The following is a 14,983-nucleotide window of genomic DNA, read 5'->3' as shown; positions in this document are numbered from 1 at the left end:
CTATCCTCCTAAGGTGGGAGATTTTAAAGGGTAACAAATACACATCATTCATTTTTGCATCCCCAGTGCCTAGCACTTATTTCCCACCAGCCAAGTGAACCCTCTCTACATCTTATTGCCGTACAGATTTTTCTTAAACACATCAGCTTCACGTGTTCAAAAACCTCCAGAGACTGTCGCCGTATCAAGTCTAAATTCCACTACCTAATTTCCAAGAAACTTCATAATATGCCGTATGTAGAATTAATTTTTTAAACATTTCTTTTAAGAACTGACTGCTGAAATTCACTGATTTCTCTCAGACAGAAAGAAGACTTAATTTAGGACAACTAAATGGTAAGTTTGGTTGCTCAGGGTTACCTCTATTTCTAACTCATCAACGGTGCTTTCTTTAGTTGTCTTTGCTTTTCCTTTATACGAACTGTTGCTGCCCTTACAGTCTGTATCAGTATATTACTTAGTTTCAGGCCGTCTTGTACGTTCCCATTACATAGCTCCTTCTAGCTGCCATGACTGTAAGGTTGTCCAACAAAACAAATTGCATCACAGCATGAAACTATTCACTAATGAATTGATTTAAATTATATTTAAAAGTTAAAATATAATTTTTAAAGGATATATGCCAAATTCATTGAAATGATTACCTGACAAGAGAGGGAAGGGAATAAAATGGAAATGGTGATCAAAAGAGGCTCCACTTTATCTGTGACAGCCTTTTAAAAGAAGATTCTATTCACGTGGTGATTGTTTTCAAAGATGACTGCAAGAATCACCCCCGACCGGCTCACCCTTTTATCGTGGGACATTACTACTTCTCTCTCATAAAGAGGTGGAGTCTATTTCCGCTCTTTAAATCTGATCTTGGCCTGTGACCTACTTGGACCACAGCATGTAGAGGTGACAAGGGGAGAGTTCCAGAGATACCCTGCAGCCTTAAGACACCCTGCAGATTTGCTTCTACTCTCTTAGAACCCTGAAGTACCACGTAAAAAAGCTTGACTTCCCTACTAGAGAGATCAAATGGAAAGGCCCCAGAGACTGAAAAAGGAAAAGAGAGAAATCCCAGTATCCTAGTTGCCCCAGCTGAGAAGCCAGACATGTGAATGAGGCCATCTCAGATTCCTCAGCTCAAACTACAGATGAATGCACATGCCTAGCAGAAATGATCCATTCTAGTTGAGCCCTGACTAGCCAAACACAGAATCATGAGTAAATAAAATATTATTTTAAGCCACTGAGTTCCATGGTGGTATGTTACATAGCAATAGATGACTGATATTATTTGTGTTATTCAAAATATATATTTTAAAAATAAGCCCACAAGCAAACCTTTCTTCCTATTTAACAACTAGCCTCTTTCCTTTTCCCACCTCACACCCCATCTCTTTAATGTCTCTATTCATCTAGCTGATTATACAATATCCAACAATGCAATGCAAAATCAGCACAAATCAATGCAAAATCAGGGTGAAGTGATTATAATGTGAAATCGCAAATTTTGCAAAATACGTAGGAAATCATGAAGTTGATGAAGGTAATGTTAGAGAAGCCCTTGAATCATGGGCAACTCCTCTGACAAATGAGAATCTGCAGCTGGAATAGTTAACATTAACATTTGAAGAAGAACAAATCTACACGGATGATGGCACAATAAGGGCTTCAAAAAGAAATGATTTGAATGTCAAAATTTAAGAGAGGCTCTTGGAAAATTGATGAAGCCCTCAAATATTTTTGAAATAGTGACACTCTATGATTTGCCCACAAAAGTCAAATGTAAAAGGACGTCGTGTCATGATACCATATAATTTTGTTAGAAAATTGTGCTTCTCAAAATCAACACTTGATTCATCCTTTATTCTAATATTTAACACATTTTTGATTAACTAAATTTTATCAAATATAAGATAAATTAATTTTAATAATGTTCTTACTTTTTTAAAAGATAACATCTCAACCAAACCTTCTTTTCACCTTTTTGGTCTCTATTTTTAAAGCATTTGCTTTAAGTGGGTTTTGGTGGTACCAATTATCTGAAGAAATTGGAGGCCTCTGTATATATCTTTAGTTCATCTTCCTAACTGGCAGCTATACTCATTGAGAGCAGGGTCTCGGTCATGCTTTGCCAGTGTCTTCCGGATAGTGCTTCATGCATATAGCAGAAGGCAGAGATTCAACCAATGTGATAACCAATGGCCTGCTGAGTGATTGGCTTACACGTAGGTGTTACTATTGATGAATGGCATTGCTCCATTATCAATCCCTGACCTGGTATGAGCTGGCATTTGTTCTTCTCAAAATTGTTCATAGAAGGCCTATTACAAACTTCCTGCTGAAAGCACTTTCAAAGGCTGGATACATTTAAAATCAACTCAAGCATGTAAAGCCATTTTAGGAAATAAGCCCCACATCCCAAGGGTTCAGCTGAGGAGGGTCACATTTGAGAACAGGTGTGCTACTTCACTGAGCAGGAATTTTAAAATGTCAAACATTAGAACCACTTGAGAAACTCCAACTCAGCCTGCCAACAGACACTCCTGGGCACGTGTCAATAAATGCCTTGCAGAGACGGGCATTTGAGAACATCTCTCCTCATCAACTCAAAGTTAGTTAAAACAAATCATCATGGTAGGTTCTTAAAAAGACTACGTTTTATTTTTCCTCTCTCAATCTCACCTCTTGAAAAAAACAATTATTTTTTTAAATGTGGTCCTCCAAAAAGTTTACATATATTACACGATAATAGTCATAACAGCAACATTACTTTTTTAAATATCCCTAAAGTTCAATCTCTTTTAACCTATTTTGTATCCCCAGCTGCAAGAGTAATAAGAACTGAGCTGCTTTCCTTATCATTATCAGAGTTACTTCCATTCCTTTGCAAATGAGAAACTAATAATACAAACTTGGCTGCAGTATCCTTTAAACTCTATGCCTCCCAGTAGGACACCCGGTGTTCTGCAATCCATCAGTCAGTTCTAGGGCAAATGCAAACAATACTTTCCGTTACAATAACTTGTATCCAGGAAAAAGAAACAGGCACCCTGTTGCATCTGTAGCATAGCAGCCAGAGAAAAGTTTACTAGCTGTAGTCAATTGGAAGCTGTGGAGCTGGGCCAAGTTAGCATGTTTTTCTCCGCCTCTAGATGAAGTCATGATTGAAATACGACATTGAACTTTTTTAAAAAGGGAAGGGGAGCAGGAAAGAAAAGCTAAACCTGCGACAAAGTGTCCTGTGCCCAGAACGCGGTTAGGAAGTGTGTGCATACTTCTGAACCCTGAGTCCTTCTCAGTTCTGTAACCTTCTCCTCCCACTGGGTGGAGCAGGGCCTTTAAGAGCAGCTGGAATGCAGTTCCCCTGATCAGCGTAGCCAGTTGTTGCCTGTCTGAACCTCTGCCAGTCCTAGAGAGTGGTGCTCTGAGCTCCAACCAGCGGGCCTCATCCTGCACCCTCACCACCGCAACTTCTCACCCGAGCAAGAAGCAGCTCCCAGAGAGGAAGAACGTTCCCACCCGCCTAGCCATGGGAGAGGACGCTGCACAGGCCGAAAAGTTCCAGCACCCTGGGTCTGACATGCGGCAGGAAAAGCCCTCGAGCCCCAGCCCGATGCCTTCCTCCACACCGAGCCCCAGCCTGAACTTGGGGAACACGGATGAGGCCATCCGGGACAACTCACAGGTGAACGCCGTCACGGTGCTCACGCTCCTGGACAAGCTGGTGAACATGCTGGACGCCGTGCAGGAGAACCAGCACAAGATGGAGCAGCGACAGATCAGTTTGGAGGGCTCCGTGAAGGGCATCCAGAACGACCTCACCAAGCTCTCCAAGTACCAGGCCTCCACCAGCAACACGGTGAGCAAACTGCTGGAGAAGTCCCGCAAGGTCAGCGCCCACACGCGCGCGGTCAAAGAGCGCATGGACAGGCAGAGCGCACAGGTGAAGCGGCTGGAGAACAACCACGCCCAGCTCCTCCGACGCAACCATTTCAAAGTGCTCATCTTCCAGGTCAGTGTCACCTATGCCTCCTTACAGGAGGGCTGGAACTCCTCAACATTCTTGATCTCACTCATCCTGGCTCTCACAGACATTTTCACATTTGTCCTGCCTGTCAGGGATCACACACATAAGGCACTGTCCCCTGTCTGCCTACAGCAAGCAAATATGAAATCTGCACACAGGGGTGGGAATTTTCCAGGTCACTGCAGACTAACCCAAAGAAGATGCCCGCGGGCTTAGTTTAGGCCCCGGGTCATTTGTCAGGGAACACCTGGATGTACTCTGTACAGGTTGGGAAGACGTGCAGGTGCTTGCACCCTAGTCAAATTCATTTATCTCTTTGCATTAGGGGCGTAGGGCTCTGGCTGCAGCTGTTAGCTGGACAGGGCAAATTAATTCAGTGGCTGTTCATTAACTCTTTGTGGAAATGAAGTGATCATGTGAGGTATTTTGTTGTTTTTTTTAACCAAAAAGTCAAACTACCCCTTTGTACAAAGGCTACCAACGTTTTGGGGACCAAGCAAATAGAGGATTGATTCCATTAGAGTTAGCCTTGTTCTTTTAAGACTTTTTTGGGGCAAAGCAATCTTGCAGAGTTCTTTTCTAGCAAATGCACTAGAAATAGAGAGTACAAACACACTAGATATGCCTCTCTTTGTTCAGAGAGACCACAACTGTTAAGTAAAATAAACGGAATGTTATCAGCTATAGTCACAAAGGCTAGTCTTAAATGTTTCTCCCTCAAACGGTTGCCTTCGAATAAAAAGGCCACTTAATTTTTTTTTAATGCATCAATGATGCAATTAATGTAGCAAGAGGCTATCTGGGGACAGGGAGATTGCGTGGGGCTGTTGTTCCGCCAAGTGGTGGGCATTTGTGAATCCCAGGGCAGCCCTGCCTAATGCTGGAAGCCCTTCCGCCCAGTGGAATCCAGCCAGCACAGAGCCCAGGAAGTGATTGCCATCCTCGCCCCAGGGCTGTCTTGTTGTGACCATATGAATAGGAGAAGATTTCAAAGCCATGGAAGGGAGAGGCTATAACCAACAGTTTGATTGTGAAAGGCACACAGGGAGAGCCTTCATCTCCCAAGAGAGATTTAGAAATTGAGATTTAAACCGAGGGAGCCTTCTTTTTCAAAAGGAATCTGCTCTGCCAAGTTAGAACCTAAGCCTTCCTACCCCCATAAAAGGAAAGACTCATCTCGCTGCTTTTTTGTCCTCCTCAAATTGCACTTGAGTATTGTAAAAGTTTAGGGAGCTGATGTCCTCCTCTACCTTACAGGCTTTTGCAGCTGAAAACTTTTCAGCTTTTAATGCAAATGCAGTGGCTTTTCATGCACCAGATGAATTGAAAAGAGATACTGTAACTGGGCCTTTCTTAACCATATGAGATCCTTACTTTATTAGCCTAAGAGATACTAGAAATCTCAGCTCTCAAGGCATTTCTAAATTAAATACTGATCTCCAAACAAAACCAAACATGTACAGACCTGTTTAAGTCTGAGACACCAAAGGAAATTGTCCTGCTTCCAGTATGAATCAGGCAAATTCTCTTGTCCCATCCCTCAGTTAAGGAGGAGGAAAAAAGCATTTATCTTGTAGAGGAAAGTCACAATTTGTCAGGATTGGGTTTTGTTTTGTTTTGTCACGGATGTTCTGCAGATGTTGAGGGGAGGGATGGAGAGGATATGCTAGTAGAAATTCAGGAGAATTATAAATCTGACATTTAAAAAAAAAAAAAAACCTGCTTGGGAACTTAAAGGCATATGCTGTTTTGAGGGCCTGACATGGTCTCCTATTTTGTCGCATTGAATTGGCAGGTGTGAAATTGCAGCCAGAAATAGTAGAAATTCTCCACCTAGTGAGTAAAAGCTGAAACAGGGGTGCTCAAGACCAAACTGGAAGCTAAGAGTATCCACAGCAATGTGCTCGGACTCCATTCTGGCCCCTTTAGAAAGCCATCCCCAAGGACACATTTCAAGAGCATTTTAGGAGGCAGGAAACTAGAGGCAAGTGACTGGACCTTTCTTAAGCCGTGGAAGATCCTTTATTAGCCTAAAGAATACTAGAATTCTCAACTCTCAAGGCATCGCAAGACGATTGTTTTGTAAAAAACAAATGCAAGTATAGTCACTCAGTGGACTCTCTTGGTCCTTCTAAAAGTAGCAGTTTCCCCAGAGTAGTAATTATGCCAATGGATAAACCAATAATTTGTATTAGAGAGTGGTCCAGTATAGTAGTTCAGAAGATAAATTTTGGAGTCACACAAACAGTAGTTCAAATCCTAGTTCTACCACTTGCTAAATATGTCATATTGGACACAGTTTGTAGCTTCTCCAAACCTGTTTTCTCATCTACACACCGATGATATTAATAAGAGCAAAAAAAAAAATCAAGCATTTAATAAATCCAGCATACATTGGTAAGCATCTTATTTATCCTGAATTTACAGATGAGGATGTTGAGATTCGAAAATGTTTATGGCTTGTCTGAAGCTAGTTAGTAAGCAAGTCGTGAAACTGGGATTCAAACTCATGTTTAATTTGATTTCAAAGCATGTACTCTTGAACACTAACGCTTCTTCCCTCCTGTCTCTCTCATAGAGTGAGGAATGAAAGAAATAACATTTAAAATAGTTAGCAGGGACTGGCATGGTATAAGTGCTCAATGAATAGAAGATATTACTGAGTGGATCTGAAATTCATTGGCTCAGAAAGAAGGCTATACTTTTGCTTGGTTAGAAATATGGCCCTTGGGTAAAAACTGACCTCACCTTACCCAGGATCTTAAAACAGCTCTGCTATACACAGAGAACCATGTATTGTATAACTACCGCCATGTTGAAATCAACATTATATCTCATCCCCACGAAAGCAAAGGACTCTTCCCAAAAGACCTACTCTAAATAAACCCTCTAGTCACAGCATAATCTTCACAGTGTAGCATAAGGAGACTGTTTCCTAGACCTGTGGAGAATGTGGAGGGCAAATATGTACCAGGTGTTACTCAGTGTCTTTAGGTAATTTATCATTTTCAGCCCATCTGAATCCTATGCTGGACTTCCCCTTGTTAAATCTACTGTTTCTAGTTTAAGACAAAAAATTACGTAAAAATAAGAGAGTGAGAAAGGAAAATCTATCCCATGACCTGAGCATACTTGGTACGGTACTGTTGAGAAGAGTACATTTTCAGTTTGGGGAGTCCTGTCGAGCCCGCTGAAATCTACAGGTCTGCTTTGGTTAGTGGTTGAAGATACTTTTTTTTCTTTTAGACAGAGTCTTGCTCTGTTGCCCAGGCTGGAGTACAATGGTGGAATCTCAGCTCACTACAACCTCCACCTCCTGGGTTCAAGTGATTCTCCTGCCTCAGCCTCCTAAGTAGCTGAGATTACAGGCCCCCGCCACCACACCCAGCTCATTTTTGTATTTTTAACAGAGACAGGGTTTCACCATGTTGGTCAGGTTGGTCTTGAACTCCTGACATCAGGTGATCCATCCACTTCGGTCTCCCAAAGTGCTGGGATTACAGGCGTGAGTCACCATGCCTGGCCATAATTGCGTTTTTAAAATTCCAAACTTTGTCCTTAATTTGTCCTACTTAAAACATGTCATTATTTCTGTACTGAATGTTACAACATTGTTGTAGATGGTAGGCATCTAATTTCTTAGCAATTACTTTAAATTATAACCAGCAGTGTCTAAAACTGAAGAAACATTCATCTCTCTTTAAGCAATAAAAAAAATGTTAAAATCCTAGTTAAATTCTGCAGTTTTCTCTTTTAAACTTTTTTGTAATAGCTTCAGATCAATATTTGAATTCAAAATACTGTGACATGACCCAGCATAAATAAAATAAGACTCATAGGCATTCTGATCAAAAAGCAAATGCTAAAGAAAGACTGAGACTTTGCTTCTCATCATGGCGATCACTTACTAAAAGAAAAAATAGAATTTGTACAGAAAATCAGTGACTCTACACTTATGAGGAAATTTTCTCTTTTGATTTAAGAGACTAGAATTTCACAGGTAACTGGCCCTGAGGATGCAGTACCCTCTTACGTCCTCTTAAGGTTCTAGTAATGATTATTTGAAAAAGCAGTTGGGAGATTATTTCAAATCCTGGGAACAAAACGAGAGTACTCATGGACAGCTTACACTTTCATCCACATAAAATTGGGAAATTGGGTGAAAAAAGTGGAAAGGTTAGCTATTTGCACTGGATACATTTCTGGAGAATTGAGCCTATAAATGTGTTCGAATTTTCATCCTTTGGGTTCCTTTGATAAGGTCAGAATTTTAGAAAGGCGCTAAAAGTGTAACATCTTCAGACCATTTTTAAATTGATTTTTTAAAAGCCTGTACTTTATCCAAAGTCACTGCTCTGAAGACTGTTACATTAGTACAGACCTGGAAGAAATGAGGATATAGATAAGAAAAGACGCCTTTATATGACAACTCGCCATGTTTCTATCACACTACAATGTTCCCATATGGGATATTAGCTTTGATGTGTTACTTATCTAGTGCCCTTTTACTTTATGAGGTAAACAAAATATTTGTTCTTATTGTTATTATTTACATTTATTGAAGGTGAGCACTGCCCCGGGCACTTTAAGTGAATAACTGATAATTGTTGGTATTCCTTAGAAAGAATCATTACATACTCTGACGTAAAAAAAACTAGACTCTTTCAGATGCAGCCCTTCCAAGTAAATGCTGCCCCTTCCACTGCTTTGTAATCTATATCTGTTTGAATTGAATGAATGAAAAATATTCTCCAATGCAACTCAGGTCCTATAGTTCTGATTCTTACATAAAACAAAACACATTTGGTATCAGTACACTATGGAATCAATTCTGCAATTTGTTAATTCTTTTTTGTGGAGTTTATGTTAACATCACAGATTCAAATATGTTAGAGTTGGAAAGCACCTTAATAATCATTCAGTTTAACTTCATTTTATATCAAAGAAACAGAGGCCCTGAGAAACAGTGACTGGCTAGGTTTCACTTTATTATTAATAATAGAGATTATAGAACTGAATTGCAAAATGAGTAAAAACAAGCACTGTAATCCCACCATGGTAAAGTTCATGTTTGCTGGGTTTTCTACATCAGCTTTTAAATAATTCAGTGTGATTTGGTTTTTTTGTTTGGTTTTGTTTTGTGTTTTTTATTTGTAACAAAGAACACCTAACCAGTGTGTCTTAAAAAAGAATTGAACCCTTGATAACACTGACAAATAATGAAACTTTTAAATCCTCCAGAATGTGAAAGACTGCTCAGGGATTATAACTAATGCATTTTATTCTTATGACTTGCTGATTCTACCGACAGCTGCCTTAGGGGTGCAGTTCTAATCAATGACTGTATCCACTTGGCAATCCATACCTCAGAAACACAAATCGGAGAAAACCATCAATGTGTAAAAAAGACCTATAAATCAGAATGTCAGGTGGGCACCGTTTTATTTTAATAACTAGTATTTAGAGATTATTGGATAAAACAGTCCATGGACACAAATTTATGGTCTTCATATCCCTCCAGGATGCTACCGCATCCCAGTGGGAATATGACATCCTTTGTTATTTTCTTCTACCAACAGGAATGATGAGTTAGTGACACGAATTCTCTCCTTATTCAAGCTTTTAAATGACTTACTATGATTTCCTTTCTAAGGCAAGTCATAGAGTCTTCTTTTCTGTTACAGTGTGCATATCTAGGTATTTAGATATGTACACAGAAGATTTGCTTCCATGAGCTTCAAACCAAGAAGTGTCCAGCATGTTGGCCAGTTTGTCTGTGTTGATACAAATGGACTATTAGTTCACTAGGATCGATATGAACAGCAAACAAGCTGAACTACAAGGAGAAATGCTACCTTTTCAGTTCTTTCCATTCATTTTTATGCTGTGAGCCTATCAGTCATATATGTTTGAAGTGTGCTGTTTTATTCCCCTTCCTTTGAAAAACTCCTAAGGGTTCTTGTGAAAGGTCAGAACCAGGAACACCTGCATCAGGGGAGCTGAGGACCTTTTTGAAAACAAAGGGTAAATAATCAGCTCTCCTGAGGGCCTCCACTGGGCAGAACTACCAAAGGAAGCAGTGCAGCCCACAAGGGATTCCTAGTGCCATTTTCAGGGGCTACAAACCCTAAGTAGAACTATAAGTAATGAGGGCAGGGAAGCAGTGACAGAATTGAGGATGTGTACTTGATCTTCCCACTTGAAATCGTCATCAGTCTTGCAACCTGTAAGAGAAAGCAAATCAGAAACATTAAAACAGGAAGCTGAAGGTAGAAGTGTCACATTGCTTATAGGCATATGAAATATCAAGTGTTTCCATGAGGTGTATGTGGGAGCTTGAGCACAGGGCACATACGCAGGTGAGATTAGGCACCTCAGGAGAGGGCAGTTATCCAGCATCCATTGGCTGAAGTTTAGACTGAGTATCCACCACCATAAGAGTTACTTAATTGTCAAACACCACTCATATGTTTTACTATGGAATAGAAATTTTGAAAAGTATCAGTATTTTTCTGCTTCCAAACAAACATTATGGAAAGGTAAGAGCTACATGTGCTTGGACATTCATGGATTTTTGTGTGAAAAGAAAGGGCTTACCTTCAGAGTAGATGCCATCAGAAGCCACAAAATAAACACTGTTCAATATACAGAACATTAAATCCTGCTTGTGTAATTAAAATGACAGCAGAAGCATAGCAGTTAGCCAAGAAGACATATCTCACTTGTTTCCAGTTGCATAAAGACACATCCAACTCATTCTGGATTATCTCTGTTCCTGCTGGGTTTATTTTTATAGCTGGCATCAAAAAAGCCCTCATATAATTTCCCTGGCATTTTACAAAAGAGTTCAATTGGGTTTCCTACCTTCCCTCAGCACCCATTCATATACACAGTGTGTATCTACCACAGATCACATATGATTCACCTTATAATAACTTTCCTCAAAGCTGTCCTCAAAAGATACATGATGAAAGCATCGAAAGAGTCTAAGACTCAACAGCAACTATGCCTTTGTAATAATAAAATGTACATTTAAAGAAAAACTGTAATATTATTAGTTTAATTCCTTTAGAAGTTCAGTTAATATGCCTACCTTTTGTTGGGATTAAAGAAAGGGAAGTTATACAACTTACTACCTTTGATTACCCTGAGAGATTATACTATACAAAATGTAACTCTTCTCTGGTAGCCAAGGATTATTTTTGCAGCTTTCTTTCTGAATTTCTGCTTTCCTCACTGAGGACTTTTAATGACATTTCACTGATCTCTTGGTTTCTTCCTTCCCTGTAAGCAACTCCTGTCAAACCTTCTCACCCCTCTTGTCAACCCCAGAAGTAATTCTGCTTCTAGACTAAGCATCCAAGCTTTAGCTATTTCAGTTATCTAACCCTCTTTTAGTAACACCCATCCGCTGCAAAGAAAATCCTTCCTTAAAAATAGAGATCATTGCCTCCATTGGGACTTAGGTTCTCTTGATTTCCTAATGGCACCAGAAGTCAGCAAACTTCCTTCTAGACACAGAGGTAAACTTGTTCTTTCATAGGCCTCAAGCCTGCCCAAGAGAGGGCAATCTCCATTCCAGCCACTCTCAGGGCTTTCTTAGAAAGCCACCTACCCAACATGCACTCATTTAACAAGCAACTGTTGAGCTCTAGGTATTGGGACACAGCATGGACAAGAGACAAAAATCCCTGCCCTCATGGGGAGTACATTCCTGGGAACTAGAAGCAACCTCAACTTGAAACACGGGAAAGCAGTGCTTGTAAAAGTCTATGTTATAATAACTTGTGACAGTCCCATGCTCCTTTTATTTATTTATTTATTTTTACTTTGTCTTTTACTATGGCCTGGACACTTTCCATGACATTCAAAATGGCAGAGTGTGGAGAGAGTTTTGGGAAACAATATATGATATCATCATTCTAACAAGGATTCTATTTAATTGGACTTTTCTGCTTTTTGCCTCGACACAAGACATTATCCTTTGTTTCTAACCAATTTATGGAAAGGACTCTGTATAGTGTGTGTAAGGGGAGAGACAGGGTTGTATTTTTCAAGGAACATCATAATTCTACCATTCAGTTATTAATAAGGAAAGTTTTTTTAGTTTCTCTGTAATATCTAAACTTTATTTAGTCTTTGTATCAAATATAAAGTGACACTCTTAAAGCATGTTTTCATCTTTTCAGTCAATCGAAATTACAAAACAAGAAGGGAAGTTCTTGCCATTAACATAAACTTTGCATGACGTTTAAGTCCCAAGTGGACCTTAAAATCCACTAAATCCAGTTATTTTTCAAACTGAAAGTTTACTGAACAGCCTTAGATATAAGCAGGCAATCCTGAGGCTCTGGTTGCAGGAGGGGTGGCAGGGGGGTCTGGAGCCTTGCCCCCTTCTGGCATTCCAGCAGAACCCCTGGTGCCCCTGGGAGTGCAGTATGAAAGCTACTAATCTAGGTCAAATCTCTTGTTCATATCTGGAAGAAACTGAGACCCAAAGAGATTAAGTTATTTGCTGAAAGCTGTCCTGCTATTCAGTAGTACAGCAAAGACTGAGACTCAGGCCTCTGGCCACACATTCACTACTGTGCCATTTCTTTCAAAAAAGATGTGAAGACATTTTGCTGACAGGCTCTCCTTTTCCAATATTCAAAGAAAAATATTTAAAAATCAAGGGTTCTTTAGCTGTGTAACCCGAGTCTGTCTGCATTCAAAACTCCCCAGTGAGCAGTGTTGCAACACCATCCCCCTTACACTCTGGAGTTGAGTGTTCGGGTGCTGCTCCTTGAAAGCCAAGAGGAGCCATCTTTGCCTGTGTGCCCAGCAGCTGGAGGAGAGTGCTGGCCACGGTGAAGGGGGCAGCTTTCTGTGCTTCTCTCCTCACTCTTCGCTGGAGGTGAGGGCCAAAGTATTCTTGCCCAAAGAAGCTCTGTGTAACACTAGAGAATTGATAAACTATGACTGGAAGAGTAATTTCCCCTCACTACTCTAAAAATAACCCTAAGATCTCACCTCCCCTTAATAACTCCCCAAAGGATATTCTAAACCACAAAGCTTCCTGAGTGCACCCCCAGGAAGCCTAGTCCTTGCTTCTCTCACTCTAAAATGATGTCCTCAGCCAAATTAGTGTGGACCTTTGAACGGATTCTAAGGTTGACCCTACCTTTACTTCTGACTCCTACTTGGAGAGGGAACCCAGTCAAGGCTTTATGTGTGTCTGGTATTTGACGACTTCTCAGTTCTTACCCCTGCCCTATCTTTTATCTGCCAACTTGACCTTCAGGCTCTTCTGCAGTGGGATTTTTGCAGGCTCAAGCCCTCTGACCTCAAAAGAGGATAGGAGAGAGAGGGCCTGTGGGTTGACAGTACAGTAACGTACTTCAGCTCCGTTATCTAAGCAGCTTCCTGTTCTATCTCAGTCACTGCCCACTTCCCTTCTGCCTGTCACTGATAGAGTTTCTGCCGGCTGTCCTTCTGATATTCCCAACAGGCTGCCCTTGGCCTTATCCAGCCTAAAGAGAATGACTTGACGAGTTTGGAATTAACTCTTCCTATTCTAGAAAACTCGTGCCACAAACATTTGGTTTTTATCATCACCATGTCACCAAAACAGACACACGTATTACAGCAGCTCAGGACTATCTGTGAAATATGTTATTAACATGAAACCTATACCGTCCGTCTTTTCAGGAGGAAAATGAGATCCCTGCCAGTGTGTTTGTGAAAGAGCCCGTTTCCGGCGCCGTGGAAGGGAAGGAGGAGCTTCCGGATGAAAACAAATCCCTGGAGGAAACCCTGCACACCGTGGACCTCTCGTCAGATGATGATTTGCCTCACGATGAGGAGGCCCTGGAAGACAGTGCCGAAGAAAAGGTGGAAGAAAGTAGAGCCGAGAAAATAAAAAGATCCAGCCTCAAGAAAGTGGATAGCCTCAAGAAAGCATTTTCTCGCCAGAACATCGAGAAAAAGATGAACAAGCTGGGGACAAAGATCGTATCTGTAGAGAGGAGAGAGAAGATTAAGAAATCTCTCACGTCAAATCACCAGAAACTATCCTCAGGAAAAAGCTCCCCTTTCAAGGTTTCTCCCCTCACTTTCGGGCGGAAGAAAGTCCGAGACGGAGAAAGCCATGAAGAAAATGAGACCAAGTCAGAAGACCTGCCTAGCAGCGAGCGGATGCCGCATGACCAGGAAGAGGGGTCCTTTGCAGAGGGTCTCTCGGAAGCGTCCCTCGCCAGCGCCCTGGTGGAAGAGGAAACCGCAGAGGAGGCTGCTGAGAAGGTGACCTCCAGGGGGAGTAACTCGGGAATGGACAGCAACATTGACTTGACTATTGTGGAAGATGAAGAGGAGGAGTCAGTGGCCCTGGAACAGGCACAGAAGGTGCGCTATGAGGGTGGTTATGCGCTAACCTCTGAGGAGGCGGAGCGCTCCGATGAGGACCCCGTGCAGCCCGCCGTGCTCCAGGTGCACCAGTCCACCTGAGCTTAGAGCTGCTGTGTCATCCTGTGCTATGCTCAAGCTGGCTTCCAGGGCCGAGGAACAAATTCCTGCACATCTCCAGCACGACCCACCCACTCCTGCGTTCCTGTCCAGGCAGTAATCATTGACCACATAGTCATAGTAACACACAAGAGACCAGGCTTTACCGTGAGAGCGACCTGTCACGGACTCCACTTTTAATTTGCACTTAGGTTCTATCTCCGTAGATTGTCTCCAAGATTGAAGAAGAAATTGAGCAGTTGAAAAATGCTAATCTATTTGGCTTAGTCAGAAAAAAACAGAGGATAATTAAGATACTAGTCATGAAAAGTGATTCATTCTTTTTTGTCATTCCATAAGCTTGCTGAATAGTGTACCAGTAGTATATTGTATTTCCACCGTACTCTGTGAATCTAATTTTATTCTTTGTGTTGATATATAATATACATAAATATGTAAGCTAAACATATAACTATATGTTTT

At 41.1% G+C, this 14,983-nt stretch overlaps 1 protein-coding gene across 1 annotated transcript; it reads left to right on the top strand.

The window, feature by feature from the left end:
* Nucleotides 1-3,371: 3,371 nt before the first annotated feature.
* CAVIN2 (caveolae associated protein 2) lies at nt 3,372-14,759 on the top strand. The gene is given in 2 exon segments (NM_001265645.1): nt 3,372-4,003; nt 13,709-14,759. Coding segments are annotated over 2 exon segments (1,278 nt in total). The 5' UTR covers nt 3,372-3,520; the 3' UTR covers nt 14,504-14,759.
* The last annotated feature ends 224 nt before the right edge of the window (nt 14,760-14,983 follow it).

Source organism: Macaca mulatta, chromosome 12 (genome assembly GCF_049350105.2).
Source record: "Macaca mulatta isolate MMU2019108-1 chromosome 12, T2T-MMU8v2.0, whole genome shotgun sequence".
Taxonomy (NCBI): domain Eukaryota; kingdom Metazoa; phylum Chordata; class Mammalia; order Primates; family Cercopithecidae; genus Macaca; species Macaca mulatta.
The sequence above is the reverse complement of the archived record's forward strand: the minus strand, read 5'-3'. Positions and strand labels throughout refer to the sequence as shown.